The sequence below is a fragment of the Aethalodelphis obliquidens genome, unplaced genomic scaffold (genome assembly GCF_003676395.1).
Source record: "Aethalodelphis obliquidens isolate GAN/ISIS:26980383/991018 unplaced genomic scaffold, ASM367639v1 scaffold82, whole genome shotgun sequence".
NCBI classification, from domain to species: Eukaryota; Metazoa; Chordata; class Mammalia; order Artiodactyla; family Delphinidae; genus Aethalodelphis; species Aethalodelphis obliquidens.
Window position 1 is genome coordinate 4,815,598 of NW_020838026.1, and position 17,867 is coordinate 4,833,464.

General features: G+C 36.0%; 1 protein-coding gene across 4 annotated transcripts in view; it reads left to right on the forward strand.

Annotated features, from left to right (window-relative positions):
• ARHGAP32 (Rho GTPase activating protein 32) overlaps positions 1–17,867 on the forward strand; it is a 263,302-nt gene that overhangs the window by 102,577 nt on the left and 142,858 nt on the right. For all 4 annotated transcript variants that reach the window (XM_027092877.1, XM_027092879.1, XM_027092878.1 and 1 more), the window contains exon 2: positions 10,219–10,327. In XM_027092877.1, the coding sequence (XP_026948678.1) occupies positions 10,223–10,327 (105 nt within the window). In that variant the 5' untranslated portion in view covers positions 10,219–10,222. The remainder of the gene's footprint in view (positions 1–10,218; positions 10,328–17,867) is intronic.

Below are 17,867 nucleotides of genomic sequence, written 5' to 3' on the forward strand. Positions count from 1 at the left end.
GCAAAGAAAACCATAAACAAGACCAAATGACAACCCTCAGCATGGGAGAAAATATTTGCAAAGGAATTAACGGACAAAGGATTAACCTCCAAAATACACAAGCATCTCATGCAGCTCAACATCAAAAAAACAATGCAATCCAAAAATGGGCAGAAGACCTAAATAGATATTTCTCCAAAGAAGTTATACAGATTGACAACAAACACATGAAAGAATGCTCAACATTAGTAATCATTAGAGAAATGCAAATCAAAACTACACTGAGGTATCACCTCACACTGGTCAGAATGGCCATCGTCAAAAAATCTACAAACAATAAATGCTGGAGAGGGTGTGGAGAAAAGAGGACCCTCCTGCACTGTTGGTGGGAATGTAAATTGATACAGCCACTATGGAGGTTCCTTGAAAAACTAAAAATAGAACTACCAAACGACCCAGCAATCCTACTACTGGGCATATACCCTGAGAAAACCATAATTCAAAAAGAGTCATGTACCACAGTGTTTATTGCAGCACTATTTACAATAGCCGGGACATGGAAGCAACCTACGTGTCTATCGACAGGTGAATGGATAAAGAAGATGTGGCACATATATACAATGGAATATTACTCAGCCATAAAAAGAAATGAGATTGAGTTATTTGTAGTGAGGGGTATGGACCTAGAGTCTGTCATATAGAGTGAAGTAAGTCAGAAAGAGAAAAACAAATACTGTATGCTAACATATATGTATGGAATCTAAAAAAAAAAAAAAAGGTTCTGAAGAACCTAGGGATAAGACAGGAATAAAGACGCAGACGTAGAGAATGGATTTGAGGACACAGGGAGCGGGAAGGGTAAGTTGGGATGAAGTGAGAGAGTGGCATGGACATATATACACTACCAAATGTAAAATAGCTAGTGGGAACAGCCACATAGCACAGGGAGATCAGCTTGGTGCTTTCTGTCCACCTAGAGGGGTGGAATAGGGAGGGTGTGAGGGAGACGCAAGAGGGAGGAGATGTGGGAATATATGAATATGTATGACTGATTCACTTTGTTATTCAGCAGCAGCTAGCACAACAGTGTAAAGCAATTATACTCCAATAAAGATGTTAAAAAAATGCAAAACTCCTAAAAGAAAGGGTTCTGAAATTCAACTACATAAAATATAAAACATCTGCATTATAGAAAACAATAAGCAAGGACCAATGACAGCCTTTAAAAAATACTTGGAATTCATAATACAAATGAAGAACTAAAATCTTTAGTATATAAAGAACTAAAAAGATATAAGAAAAAGACGAGGAACCGAACAGAAAAATGGGCTACTGTATAAAAAGAACTTTTTACACCGTGTTGTATTTGTCTTTCAGGTACACGTGAACATATATAAAAATGACATTTACAGATTTGTAGCATAGTTAGTAATAGCAAAAGATTGGAAATAATTCAAGAATTCATTAGTAGGGGATTGGTTCAGTAAATTATGGAATATCTACACAGTGGACTGTTACACAGTTATAAAAACAGTGAAGAAGCTCTTTATATACTGATATGGAAAGTTCCACAGGAAATATTAGAGAACTGCACAAGGGTGTGCAAACATACTTTTTATGTAAAAAGTGGGGTGGAGTTGGAGGAATAAAACTGTTCTAATTTTTTGCGCAAAGAGTAGCATATTTACACATTGCTTTTTTACTTTGCTTTTTGTGGGTATATTCTTTAATATATATGCAAAAATTACATACATAAATATATATATTCTTAAAGTCTGGAAGAGTATATAAAGTGGGGAATTTAATGGGTAGGAATTGGGCAGACTGGAGACAGGGAAGGGAGGTAGATTTTTCGCTATATAACTTTTGATACTCTTGATTTTTGCATGATAAAGTTATACTTGCTAAGAATTATAGTATATCAGGCATTTCCAGTTGGAAATCACCAGAACTCGATTCCTCTGCCTTCAGTAATCCTCCATTCTGTTTTCACCACCAACATAGCTAACCCTGTTATTGTTAGAAGTTCAATTTCCTTATTTTCTGGGAATTCTAGGAATATTAGACATTTGTAAGCACTTAATAATCTGTATAAACGAACCGGAACAGAGCTCCAATATTTTAAGGTGCTTTGTAATCTAATTTATTAATATCCTCTGAAGGTAGGAAAATATATTACTCCCTATGATGACAGGTAATAACTCTTATCATTTACAGACACACACAGCCACCTTGTAGCTTCAGTTTTACAATGTAAACAGAGAACACCAAACTCACCAGTTTAGGTATATCTCAACGAGATGTTCTCTTCAGTAGAATTTAAATATATTCTTTCACAAACAGACAGACATAAATAGACTAAAACCCATTTCTCTGACAGAGAATAGGTGCCTTTCTCTATCTGTCAAATATCACCACATGGTCAGACCATAAGAAAACTTCCCAGTCATTCCCTATACCAATGGGGAGTAACTCACTGTCCACCAGTGTCACAGAACCATACCCAGCTGGGCAAAGTACCAGAAATAAACAAAAAACAAAGATTGGGGGATAAAAGGAAAGAAGTTCTATTGCTGCTTGGAATTCACTCCGGGGATCAAGGGAAGATATCCCTGGGAGCAAGCAGTCCCTTAGGCGATGTGTCACTTGGACTTTTCTGTGGAACTTCAACTCCGTCAAGTATGATTTTTCATGTTATGAACAAGAAACTCATAAAATATAAAGTGAGTGTATGTCAGAGATTCAAATAATTTTTTAATTAGGGAAGCAGCAAGATGGTAAGGCTAGTTCCCACAATTTGAAGAAAGTGTTATTCTCTCTTCTTTTTCCTTTTGATTGAAAATATCCAGGTTCAAGTCTGGAGATGTTTTACACAAAACTTTTAAATATAGCATTAGATTCTTTAGGTTTTATGGTTAGTAATCTTAACACTTTGTCCTTTCTGTTAGATATGCAGCTATAATTAATCACTTTAAGGGTAAAATTTGTCTATAATTTTAAAAGCATAGAAGAAAATAGTCAATTAAATAGATACTAAGTTTTTGTGGAGTTGATGCATTGTTACATGACACAAAACATATATAAACAATTTTTATACCTTTTACGATAATGTGTAACATTTGCCAATAATTTTTTTTTTTAAAGAAGATGTTGGGGGTAGAAGTTTATTAATTAATTAATTTATTTTTGCTGTGTTGGGTCTTCGTTTCTGTGCGAGTGCTTTCTCTAGTTATGGCAAGCGGGGGCCACTCTTCATCGCGGTGTGTGGGCCTCTCACTATCGCGGCCTCTCTTGTTGCGGAGCACAGGCTCCAGACGCGCAGGCTCAGTAGTTGTGGATCACGGGCCCAGTTGCTCCGCGGCATGTGGGATCCTCCCAGACCAGGGCTCGAACCCGTGTCCCCTGCATTAGCAGGCAGATTCTCAACCACTGCGCCACCAGGGAAGCCCCCTACCAATAAATTCTTATTTTATACTTTTTTAAGGTATAACTTGCATATAAATAAACTCCACAGATCAGAAGAATGGAGCTTGAAGAACTTATAGAAATGTATACATTCATATACTCACAACACAATCAAATATAAATTATTCTCAGGACCCTACAAGACCCTTGCCCCTCCTATTCAGTACCTCTCCCAAAGGTAACCATTCTGACTTCTGTCACAATAGATTAGTTTTGCCTGTGCTCTAATACTATTCTTCTGTGTAATATTATATGGAAGATAGTACAAATTATTTATCTATTGTATTTTTGGTGGGATTTTTTGGTCTTAATAAATAATTGTATGATACTGGTATATATAAATACATTCTATTTTTGCATTTGACCTTATATTCTCTGATCTTGCTAAATTATTTTATTTATTAGGATTGTTTTTAGAGTCTGTTAGATTGTTTACATACTGTATCATTTTCAAATATGAGAATTTTATTTTTTCTGTTCTAATTTTTATACCTCTTATTTATTTTCCTTACCTTCTTAAATAAAACTGATTAAGAGGGACTTCCCTGGTGGCACAGTCGTTAAGAATCCGCCTGCCAGTGCAGGGGACATGGGTTCGAGCCCTGGTCCGGGAAGATCCTACATTTCGTGGAGCAGCTAAGCCCGTGCGCCACAACTACTGAGCCTGTGCTCTAGAGCCTGTGACTCACAACTACTGTAGCCCATGCGCCTAGAGCTCGTGCTCCGCAACAAGAGAAGCCGCTGCAATGAGAAGCCTGCACACCGCAACAAAGATAGCCCCTGCATGCAGCAACAAAGACCCAATGCAGCCAAAAATAAATAAATAAATAAATAAAAACTGATTAAGATCTCAAGGACAATGTTGAATAGAAGACATTCTTGTCTTGTTCATGACCATTTTGACCATGCTTGTCAGCGGGAAAGCATCAGTTTTACCATTAAGTGTGATGCTAGGTGTGTGTGTTTGTGTGTGTTTGTGTGTGTTTTAATAATCCTCATCAAAACATACATGTATTTAAAAAATCATGAATAAGTATTAAATTTTACCTACTGAAATTATATGTTTTTATTCCTTTATTTTAATGATGTGGTCAGTTTATAGGGATTGATTTTAGAATATTAAAATAATTTGTAATTTGGACTGAAACTCACTTGTTCACTATCCATTTTGCTAATATTTTGTTTAGGAGTTCTGCAACTATGTTCATGATGTTGAACCATAATTTTTTTTTCTAGTAGTGTCTTTATCAGCTTGTTATGAAGGCTGTCCTGGCCTCATGGAACAGGTTGGTAGGTCTTCCTTTTACTTTTATGCTCTGGAAGAATGTATGTAAGGTTGTTATTATTTATTCCTTAAATGTTTGAAAGAATTCTCCAATGAATCCATTTGGGCTTGCAGTTTTCTTACAGATTCATTTTCTTTAATAGCTATAAGACTATTTAAATCTTTTGTTTCTTGTTTCAGTTTTGATAAGTTGTGTTCTTCAGGGAATTTGTTCATTTAAACTAAATTCTCAATATATTGGAATAGAGTTGTCGGTAGTATCCTCAGAGTCTTTTATTTTTATTTTTTAAAGTATTTATTTATTTATTTGGCTGTGGTGGGTCTTAGTTGCGGCAGGCAGGATCTTCGTTACCACGTGCAGAATCATCTTTGCAGCGTGTGGGATCTTTAGTTACCCATGCAAACTCTTACTTGCGGCATGTTGGGACTAGTTCCCTGACCAGGGATTGAACCCTGGGCCCCCTGCATTGGGAGCGCAGTGTCTTAGCCACTGGAACACCAAGGAAGTCCCTCTCAGAATCTTTTTTAATGTCGGCAGTCTTCTAGTTATATCTCCATTTTCATTCTTTATATTTGTGTTCCTTGTTTTTTTCTCAATGTTTTTTCCTAGGCGTTGTCCATTTTATTAATCTTCCAAAGAATCAACTTTTGGCTTTGATTTCTTCTATTATACACCTGCTTTCTATTTCATTGATTTCTTTATTAATTTTTTTTTCTTTCTACTTTTTTGAATTAATTTTCTGTTCTTTTTCTAGATTTTTATGATGGAAGCATAAATCATTTATTTTTCAACTTGTCTTATTTCAGATAATATACATTTAGAGGTGTGAATTTTGCTCCAGCTCAGTTTTATTCTACACATTTTAATGTGTTTATTTTTCAGATCAAAATATTTTCTAATTTCTGTTGTGATTTTGTGTATTTGACTCATGAGTTATTCAGAATTTTGTTTCTTAATTTCCAAACATTTGGGAGAATTTTTAGTTCTCTTTCAGTAACTGATTTTTTAAAAAAATAAATTTATTTTTGGTTGCATTGGGTCTTCGTTGCTGCACACGGGCTTTCTCTAGTTGGGGAGAGCAGGGGCTACTCTTCGTTGTGGTGTGCAGGCTTCTCATTATGGTGGCTTCTCTTGTTGTGGAGCATGGGCTCTAGGCACGCAGGCTTCAGTAGTTGTGGCACACAAGCTCAGTAGTTGTGGCTTATGGGCTGTAGAGGGCAGGCTCAGTAGTTGTGGTGCACGGGCTTAGTTGCTCCATGGCATGTGGGATCTTCCTGGACCAGGGCTCAAACCCGTGTCCCCTGCATTGGCAGGCAGATTCTTAACCACTGCACCACCAGGGAAGTCCCTTTCAGTAATTGATTTTTAGTGTAATGCTCTGGTGGTCACAAAACACTTCGTTCATGATTTAAATTTTTTGTATTTGTTGAGACCACTTCATGGTCTAGCATATGGTCTTTTTGTAAATGTTTTGTATGCCCTTGTAAAGAACGTATATTCTGTAGTTGTTGGGTTTAATGTTTTAGTTCAGGTTGGAAAATTGGGTTGTTCAATCTCCTATATACTTACATTTTTTTCTTTTCGCTTGCTTATTCTATCAGTTACAGAGAAATGTTTGTTAAAATCTACACCTGTAAGGTGGATATAGCTATTTTCCTTTTAGTTCTTTCAGATTTTGCCTTATGTATTTTGAAGCTGTGTTGTTTGTTGCATATGGATTTAATTATTATTTTACTCTGTTGATTTGACACTTTTATCATCATGAAATGTCCCCCTTTACCTATTTTTAATTAGAATTTTTAGTCCATTTACTTTTTTATTGAGATATAATTTACATGCCATAAAATTCATTCCTTTAAAGTATATGATTATGTGGTTGTTAGTGTATTTTCAAACTTACACAAACACCACCACTATCTAATTCTTGAACGTTTCAGAAAGAAATCTCTTATTCATTGGTAGCAACTCTCCATTTGGTCCTCCATCAAGCCCCTGGTAACCACCAGTATACTTCCTGTCTCTGTGAATTTGATTATTCTAGATATGTTGTATATATGGAATCATACAATCTGTGGTCTTTTGTGTGTGACTTCTTTCATTAAGCATAATGCTTTTACTTTTCATCCATGTGGTAACATGGATTAGCACTTCATTCTTTTTTTAATGGCCAAATATCATTTTATTGTATGAATCTGGTAAATTTTTTGGTTCATTTTTCAGTTGATGCTTGTTTCTACTTTTTGGCTATTACGAATACTATTGCTATACATATTCATGTAAAGGTTCTTGGTGGACATATGCTTTTATTTCTCTTGGTTAAATACCTAGGAGTGGAATTGATGGCTCATACAGTTTTTCTATGTTTAACATCTTGAGAAACTGCCAAACTGTTTTCTCTAGTGACTGTACCATTTAAATTCCTACCAGTAATGAGTGAGGGTTACAGTTTCTACACATGCTTGCTAACTAGTCCAGTCGTCTTAAAAATTATTAATAATATCCTTGGACTGAAGTTTACCATCTTGATATTTATTTATTTGCCTTGTTTATTCTTTGTGCCTTTATTCTTCCTTTACTGCTTTCTTTGGGATTAATCAAGTATGTTTTATTTTTCAAAATTTTCTCCTCTATTAGCTTTTTAGTTGTACATTTATTATTCTTTTAGTGGTTACCATAGGGATTGTAACATATATCTTTGGAATGTTGCATTCTTCTCTAAAATAGGATTTATTTCACTTCCCAACCAATAGAGGATTCCTAAACTGTTTGGCTGCATGTACCCCTCCTATCCTTTGTGCTTTTTTATGTCTGTTATGAACCTCGTAGGACATTATTTTTGTGTTTATATCTGCTTTTACATCAATATTTACTTATGTTTCCCCACTTTTTGTGCTCATCATGCATTTCTGTAGATCTGGATCAGTTTCTTTTGGTTGGAAGAACTCTACTATTTCTTTTATTGAAAGTTCTGATAATAAATTCTTTCAGCTTTTGTTTGAAAATAGATTATTTTACCTGATTTATTAGTGGATAGTTTTGTGAGGCAGAGGGTTCTATGTTGGCAATATTTTCCCTTTAACTATGCTGAAGATTTATGCTATTATCATTTCCATTGAAATGTCCTCACATTGTTATCATTGCTCCTTTGAAATCAATTTGTCTTTTATTTTCTGGCTGCTTTTTTTTTTTTTTTTTTTTTTTTTGTATTTTTGCGGTACGTGGGCCTCTCACTGTTGTGGCCTCTCCCGTTGCGGAGCACAGGCTCCATACGCCCAGGCTCAGCAGCCATGGCTCACGGGCCCAGCCGCTCCGTGGCACGTGGGATCTTCCCGGACCGGGGCACGAACCCGTGTCCCCTGCATCGGCAGGCGGACTCTCAACCGCTGCGCCACCAGGGAAGCCCTCTGGCTGCTTTAAAGAATTTCTCTTAGTAATTTTTTTATAGCAGTTTGAGTGTAATATAGGTGTTTATTTTTTAAAATCCTGCTTGAGATTTGTAAGATTCGTTTGATCTGTAGTTTGATGACTGTCACCAGTTTTGAAAATTTTCAGCCTTTATTTTTACAACATTGCTTTTGTTTCTTTTTTAAATTCATGTGTCTTATCTCTGAGTTGTGAATTTAGACATATATGAGGGCTTTTTTGCGTATTTTATGCTGTTTTATGTATTTCTGTCACTTTTTTCTTAATGTGCTTCCATGTGGATATTTTATACTGAACTGTCTTCCAGTTCACTAATCCTCTCTTTAGTCATGTTCATTGTTCTGTTAAACTGATCCAATGAGTTCTTAATTTCAGATATGGTATTTTTCAGTTTTAGGATGAACATTTTGTTGTTTTCCATAGATTCCAATTTTCTGTTGAAATTCTTCATCTTTTCATCTATTTCTTTCATTTTATTGAACATTAATGATAAATGTTTTTAGCAACTTGATAAAAATGTAGCTGAATATTTCTTATCAAGTTGTATATTACTCTTCTCCCTCTGCTTTGTCCTAGGCAAGTAATTGTTTGTAATTCATCTCATCTTGGAGATTCTTGTTTTACGTTAGAGTTTAGGCTAGTTGGTTGCCTGGAGACCTCAGTTTTCTGATGGATCCAAAAGAAGTCATGATTTCATAGATTATCTGCTTCTTCCTCTTGTTAGGCTGGGAGCGATGCTCTTTACAGCTTTCTGCATTGTAAACAGAAGCCAGAAATCCATGATAGCAATTTTAAAGTCCTTTTCTGATAATTCTAAAATCTGAATGAAATGTGAGTCTTTTTCTGTTTTGACAATTTATTCCCAATGTTTATTCATTTGTTCCTGTTTATTATTATTAATTTTGGGGGCATTCCTTGTCATGTTTATTGGATGCCACACAAGGTGGATGAGAAATTTGCAGAGGGTCTATAGGATGTTATTTTCCTCTGAGGACAGTTAATTTTTCTTCTGGCAGTTCTGATCATGTCAGGCCTTGATTTTAAGCTCGGTTAGAGCTTGTTTATTGCTATTTTGACCTTACTCCCAAGGCATGACTGTTCTGGAGTCTCAGTTGAGAGCCCAGCGTTTTTCTTTTCAGTACTCCTCTATCTTGACAGTGCTTGCCTGCCAATCTCCATCTCCTCAGCGTGGCTGGGCTGTTGAAATATCTGCTTGGCTTTTTGTTGCCCATCAACTAGCTGTTTTTTGATAGGTTTTTTGGCATCTTGTCCTATATACTTATGTAAGCTTAGGAATCAGTTAACAATTTGAGGGGAATTTTCATGTAGATTTTTAGGCTCCTTCTATATATATCTTTTGGGGGACATTTTTCACTCTGGAGCCTCCTCTGCTTTGGCAGCCCCAGTCTCCAGGCTCTGCCTTCTCAGCCCAGTTAAGGTACAGCAGTGTGCTTGGGCTCTATTTGCCATGATTGGTCTAGAAAATCTCTTATACCAAAGAATGATTAAATGTGGAATTTGCTTCATGGGCTCCCCTGCTCTCCAAGGATGTAGCCCCAGAAATCCTACCTGTAAAGCTTGCTTTCCTGTGCTTTCAGGCAAGTAGTTTTATATGTTTTTTCCAGCATTCATAGTTGTTCTTCTTGAGAATGCTAGTGCAATACACTATGTTCCATAAATTGGAACCAGAAGTGCCGTATCTCTTTTCTCATTTTGCATGTTCACTAATGCTTAGCGGAGTTCTATAAATATTGATGACTGTTGCAAATCTTTTCAAGGTTCCAACTGTGTTGAACAGATAAAATCAGTCCTTATATAATAATTACCATAGAGTAAAGGATAACTAGTTATAAACCTCAGTTTTATCTCCTGGAATAAAAGCAGGTGTTGGTACATCAGGAAAGAGCTCTGAAAGCAGAGCAGAAATGGAGAGCCAATACTAGCCACTAAAACTCTTTTAACTGAACTTCAAATCTGGTATGATTATCTGTTCTTTGAATTGTCATTGGAAAGCTGTCCTAGAAACAGGAACTCTTATCACAGTCTTTCATGTTTTGATCTCTAGGAAGATGAAGTCCTCAGTACATTCTGAAGAGGATGATTTTGTTCCAGAACTACACAGAAACGTTCACCCTCGAGAGCGGCCTGATTGGGAAGAAACACTTAGTGCAATGGTAAATCAGTTTTATGCATATGTATGTATGTTTATTTTACTTACATAAAGAAAAGGAACTGAGGAAGCATTACTCACATAAAAAAATTTTTGTTGTTTGTTGCTTTGCTCATTTGTTCAGGAAATATCTGTTGAGAGAATTATCTATTCAAGGCACTGTTTTAGACTCTCTGGGCAGAGCTGTGAATAAAACACACACATTTCCTGCCTTTGTAGCTTATATTTTAATGAGGTAGGAAGAGAAGCAAATAATTAAATATATAATATGTCATGTGGTGGTATGTGCCGTTGTAGAAAATTAATGCAGAGTGGTGGGGTTACAGAGTGGGAGAAGAGAGTGTGAAAGAATAGTTGCTAGTTATATAGGATGGACACAGATGGCCTCTGGGAGAAGTTGAGATTTGAGCAGACACCAGAGGGATGTGAGGGAGTGTGTTTATCTGGGAACAGATCATTTTAGGCAGTGGAAGAACAAGTTAAAGGCTGTAGCATAGAAATAAAAAGCAAGTTGGAAAAAAAACACAAGTAGGACATGTGGCTGAAACTGAGCTGGGAAAAGTAGAGGAGATGAGGTCAGAGAAGTGGTTTGTTGTACTCCATTATAAGGACTTTGGTTTTTTATGCTGAGTGAGCTGGGAAACCATTGGAGGATTTTTAGCCAAGAAGTGACATGATCTGGCTTAAAATTTTAAAGGAAGTCTCTGGTCTCTGTGAATAGGCTAAAGAGGGAGGCAAAAAGAGGACATAAGGAGACCAGTTAGAAGGTTATTATATTAGATGGACAGTGATGGTAGCTTGAACCAGGATGGTAGATGGGGAAAATGGTTCGATTCTGGATGTAGTTTTACAGATAAAGCCAAGCATTTTTACTCATGAATGGGACAGAGAGAGTAAGATAGAGATGTCAAGGATGAGTTCAAGTTCTTTGGCTGATCAGCCTGAAGAATGGAGTTTATGTTCACTGAGATACTGGAAAAGCAGTTCTTGTTTGTTGGGAGTTAGGTGGGAAAATCCTGTGCAGTGTAGTTTTTCCACATAAGTTTGAGATAGTCATTTAATCTATTATAACTTTTATAACTTTTTGTAATTCAGATCTGTTAATGAGAACAATTAAATTTGTTTTGCAGAGAATAACATTTTACTTAATTGGAGTTAAAAGTTAGTGATTCTTGTCAAAATTGGATGCAAATGTTCATTTGTCAATGCAGGTTTGTAATGAGATTTTACATATTTCATTTTTGAAAATGGCTTTTCCCTCAGGTACTGCCAAATATATCAATTTATGAGCATATGATTTTAATTGAGCATATTCGTTGCTTAGAAGGTGTTTATGGAATTCTGTTTCTTCTCTTGACATTTTCCTTTTAGCATAACATTACATTGCAAATTTCTACGCTGAGGAGATGTGAAATAGTCTCATCAAAGACAAACATGCCCCACACCCCTATTGAATCAAGTAATCCCTGGAGATGCCAGCATGCCACTGAAAGGATATTCAGTAAATCTTTTGCTTATTTAGAAACCTTTCACAGTTTTCCCGTGTATGTTGATAACCTGCAATAAGTCTACATTGAATTTATCAATGGGAAGAAAGGCGGTATTTGTTATGTGGTGGTTTGTTTACTCTGTATTAAAATGTCATATGATGCGTAACATAGAAAGTTACTGAATTTTGTTTTCTGGAGTTCACATTGATTTGTTTATGGAAATTACCATTTGTATCATATGTTCTTAGCATCTTTTATTATTATATTGGTACTCTAATTTCTTTGTTTGTAAACTTTTTTTAAAATTAATTAATTTTATTTTATTTATTTTATTTTTGGCTGTGTTGGGTCTTTGTTGCTGCACGCAGGCTTTTCTCTAGTTGCGGCAAGCGCGGGCTACTCTTCGTTGCGGTGCATGGGCTTCTCATTGCAGTGGCTTCTCTTGTTGTAGAACACGGGCTCTAGGCGCGTGGGCTTTAGTAGTTGTGGCACGTGGGCTCAGTAGTTGTGGCTCACAGGCTCTAGAGTGCAGGCTCAGTAGTTGTGGCGCACAGGCTTAGTTGCTCCACGGCATGTGGGATCTTCCCGGACCAGGGCTCGACCCCATGTCCCCTGTATTGGCAGGCAGATTCTTAGCCACTGAGCCACCAGGGAAGCCCTGTGTGTAAACTTCTTGAAGGCAAGTGCTATGATTCTATTTTTTGAAAAAAATCATTACACTCAATAAATAGTACGTTGCAAGGTTGCAAAAAGTGTACAGCGAATGATGAAAAGGATATAAATGAGATTAGAGCTGCTGTTTTACTACACTTTCTCTAGAAAATTATACTGATTTTAATGAGGAAGTAAGAGTAAAAGTTTGGGACCTTTTTCTCTTTCAATAATATATGTGAAATATTACGTTGAGAATGAAGTTTATTAAGAGAAACCCTTATAAAATGTTTTTCCGAAACAATTCCATTTATGTAATTTTTTAATAGTCTTCGAAATAAGAGGGCTTAAGTGTTGAACTTTTATCCATTTATGTGGTGTGGCCAGGCCAGAGTATTAGTTTTTTTTTTTTTGCGGTACGCGGGCCTCTCACTGCTGTGGCCTCTCCCGTCGCGGAGCACAGGCTCTGGATGCGCAGGCTCAGCGGCCATGGCTCACGGGCCCAGCCGCTCCACGGCATGTGGGATCTTCCCGGACCGGGGCACAAACTCGTGTCCCCTGCATCGGCAGGCAGACTCCCAACCACTGCACCACCAGGGAAGCCCCAGAATATTAGTTTTTTAATACATATCTAAAAGAATGTCAGAAATTTCTGAATTGTTAAGAATTTAAAAAGTTTGTAAACAGTCATTTTTAAATAGAGATATAATTGATATGTAACATTATATTAGTTTCAGATGTACAATATAATGTTTTGGTATATGTGTATATTGTGAAATGTTCACCACAGTAAGTCTAGGTAACATCCATTACCACACATAGCTGCAGATTTTTTTTCTTGTGATGAGAATTTCTAAAATTTACTCACTTAGCAACTTACAAATATACAACTCTGTAAATATTGTATATTTACTATAGTAACCATGCTGTACTTTATGTCCCAGGACTTAACTTATTTTATAGCTGGAAGTTTGTACTTTTTGACCACCTGAACCCATTTCGCTCACCCACCTTTGGCAACCACCAGTCTGTTCTCTGTATCTTTGAGTTCAATTTAATTAATTAACTAATTAATTATATATTTTTAAGGCTTCCACATATAAGTGAGATAATATGGTATTAGTCTTTCTGGTTTTCACTTATTTCACTTAGCATAATGCCCTCAAGGTCCATTTATATTGTAACAAATAGCAAGATTTCTTTCTTTTTTATGGCTGAATAATATTCCTTTGTTTATATATACCACATTTTCTTTATCCATTCATCAATCAATGAATACTTAGGTTGCTTTCATTTTTTGGCCAATGTAAATAATGCTGCAATTAACAAAGGGGTGCAGATTCTTTTTGAATTAGTGTGTTCATTTTCTTCAGATAAATACCCAGAAATGGAATTGCTGGATCATATGATAGCTCTGGTTTTCATTTTTTTGAGGAACCTCCATAATGCTTTCTGAAGTGGCTGCACCATTTATATTTACACTACCAGTGCACAAGGGTACTATTTCTCTTTTCTCCACATCCTTGCTGTTCCTTATTTTTTATCTTTTTGATAATAGCTATTCTAACAGGTATGAAGTGATAACCCATTGTGGGTTTGTTTTGCATTTCCCTGATGATTAGTGATGTTGAGCACCCTTTCATGTACATGTTAGCCATTTGTATGTCTTCTCTGGAAAAATGTCTATTCAGAGCCTCTGCTCAGTTTTTTAATCGGATTTTTTTTTTTTTTTTGCTATTGAGTTGTGTGCGTTCTTTTATATTTTGAATATTAATCCCTTACTAGATATATGATTTGCAAAAATTTTCTCCCATTTTCTTTCCCTTTCTTCCCATGAAAGGTTACCTTTTCATTTGGTTGATGGTTTCCTTTGCTGTGTAGAACTTTTCAGTTTGATATAGTCTCACCTGTCTGTGTTTTGCTTTTGTTGCTTTTGCTTTTGTTGTCAAATGCAAAAAGTCATCTCCAGGACTGACGTCAAGGAGCATAACTACCTATGTTTCTTCCTAGGAGTTTAGTGGCTTCACGTTATTATGTTCAAGTCTTTAATCCTTTTTGAGTTAGTTTTTGTGTGTGGCGTAAGATAGTGGTTCAGTTTTGTTCTTTTGCATGTGGCTCTCCAGTTTTCCCAACACCATTTATGAAGAGACTGTCCTTTTCCCATTGTATATTCTTGGCTTCTTTGTCATAAATTTATTGACAGTATAGAAGTGGACTGATTTCTGGGCTGTTTCTATTCATCTATGTGTCTGTTTTTATGCCAGTATCATACTGTTCGGACTACTATAGCTTTGTAATATAGTTTGAAATCAGGAAGCATTATGCTTCCAGCTTTGTTCTTCTTTCTCAAGGTTACTTTGACTATTCCATGTCTTTTATGGTTCCATATAAATTTTAGAATTGTTTCATTTCTGTGAAAAACGCCATTGGAATGTTGGTAGGGATTGCATTGAATCTGCAGATTGCTTTGGGTAAAATGAGCATTTTAACAGTATTAATTATTCCAATCCATGAGTATGGAACATCTTTCCATTTGTTTGTATCTTTTTTACTTTCTTTCATCAGCGTCTTATAGTTTTCAATGTTCAGGTCTTTCACTTCCATCGTTAAGTCAATTTCTGGGTATTTTATTCTTTTTATTCAATTTGTTGAATCTCAGTTGTAAATGAGATTGTTTTCTTAATTTCTCTTTCTGATAGTTCACTATTTGTTTACAGAAATGGAACTAATTTTTGTATAATGATTTTGTATTCTGAAGCTTTACCAAATTTATTGGTTTTCACAGTTATTTTTTTGGTGGGGTTCTTAGGGTTTTCTTTATATAATATCATGTCATCTGTAAATAGTGATAGTAACACTATCACTTTCCAATTTGGATACCTTTTATTTCTTTTTCTTGCCTAATTGCTCTGGCTAGGACTTCCAATACTATGTTAAATAGATGTGGCAAGAGTGGGCATCCTTGTCTTGCTCTTGGTCTTAGGGGAAAAGCTTCCACCTTTTTATTGTTGAGTGTGATGTTATCTGTGGCTGTATCAGATATAGCCTTTATTATGTTGAGGTACAGTCCCTCTATACCTGGTTTGTTGAGAGTTTTTTATCATAAGTGGACGTTGAATTTTGTCAAATGCTTTTTCTGCATCTGTTGAGATGATCATATGATTTTTATCCTTCATTTTGTTAATGTGGTGTATCACGTTGATTGATTTGCAGATGTTGAACCAGATTTGTATCCCTGGATGAAATCCCACTTGATCATGGATGTATGATCCTTTTGATTTTTTGTTGAATTTGGTTTGCTAATATTTTTTTGAGGATTTTTGTATCCATGTTTACCAGGGATATTGGCCTGTAATTTTCTTCTCTTGTTGCATCCTTGCCTGGCTTTGGTATCAGTGTAATTCTGGACTTTTAAAATGAGTTTGGAAGAGTTTCCTCTTTTATTTTTTGGAAGAGTTTGACAAGAATTGGTATTAATTCTTCTTTCAGTCTTTGGTAGAATTCACTGGTTAAACCACCTGGTTCTGGACTTCTGCTGATTGGGAGCTTTTTAATTACTCATTTAATCTCCTTACTGGTAATTGGTCTGTACTACATAGTCATTTTTAAGTCAAAACAGCAAAAACAGTAAACCCTAAAATAGGGCTCTATCCTTTTGTGATTTATGGCTTATTTATTACTCTTCATAAATGTGTAGCTAAAACTAAGTTTTTAAAGAAACCTAATAAAATGCTATAGAATTTTTCTAAATTACTAAATTGAAATATTTATTTGCAGTTATTTAACAATGAAATCATTTAGTAAATGAATATTAGGATCTTAAAAAAATAAGATTAATTAAACACCTGAAAAGAGAAAGAGAGAATCTTTCACCAGTTTTGAATATTTTAACTAAAATCACCTTAATTGTCATACTTCTTAGTGTTTTTCCATTCACTTTATTTTTAGTATTGATCACTGCAAAATTCTCAAAATGGAGCCTGTTAATTCTTGAATTTTTTTGTTAGGAACAGTTTCAGTTGCTTTTTCTACCATTCAAATAAATAAATGTGTTCAAGGCTCAGTGCTGCAGCAGGTCATGTTGTAGCAAATGAAGTTATTATTGATAAAATAAAGTCAATGGTCCTGGCTGAAAATGCTCACACATACGCTAACAACCAGAGTCAGGAAAATTAAAACCAGTTACAAATTTTGAACTTCCAAAATACCAAAAAATTTAAAAGGAAGACGGAAAGTTAATGCTCAGTGTTGTCAACACTGTGTGTTCTCAGGCACATGCTGTCCCCCTCCTCTGCCTTCTCTCCCTCTCCAGCAACAAGCGGGTGCTGGAGCGTGGTCTCTCTCTCTCTCTCTCCCTCTCTCTTTCTCTCTCTCTCACACATGCACACACATACACACACACACACACACACACTCTCACACTCATACACACACAGAAATTCACACTTCGCACATCACAGTCACACCCACTCACTCCTGAAGGTTTGGTCTTTTCCTGTCTCTCTTCTTCCTACCTGCTAAATGTAGGCATTCACAGGGGTCTGTGCTTTGTCTCTTTATGTTTGTTTCTTGCTAGTTCTTTACTGTTCGTGTAGATTGCACTGTCATCTCTGTGCAGATGACTGCCATGTCCATAGCTCTAGCCCTGTGAGAGTTCATTCCCTACATGAAGGTCCTGTAGAAACCATGGGCTACACATTTTCACTAAATCCTCTCTTTCCTCTCCCTGAAATGAGTTGTTTCTTTTTAACATTACAGTTTATGTTAATGACGCTAACTTTATTCCAGTCCCCCAGGTTCAAAACCTTGCACTTGTTATAAATGGTTTCATTTCATTTTTCTTAAAAGCAAAAGCTTGATCATTTTTGATCCAGTCACAGTGGCCTCCTTACTTTTTCTCAAATAAGCCAAACATTCCCCTACTTTGGGGCCTTATATTTGTGTTCTCTGCTCCTGGAAAGTGCTCTTCCTACACAATCTGCAAAGATGGCTCTCGCTCCGCCTTCAGACCTCTCTTCAGATGTTACACCCTAGTGCTGCCTTTACTTGCCACCTTAGGTGAAGTAATAACCCTATCCTCCTCTCTCTTTCTTTCTTACTCTGTTTTAATTTTCTCCGTAGTACTTGCAAATCCTGAATATTTGTATGATTATTGTCTTTCTTTTCCCTTAGAGTGTAAGCTCCTTGAGTATGAGGACTTCATCACTATTGTTTACTGTTTTAGCACCCTTGCCTGGCATAGTAAATTCTCAGTAAATAATTTTTGAATGAATGAAATTTTCATTCTCTGGACAAATTGAACCATTTGTTTCTCCTTGAAAAATGCCCTGAATTTTCCTACATTTTTATATCATTTCTCAGATATTAATATGAATTCTTTTTTCTTTTCCCCTTCTCTTCTTT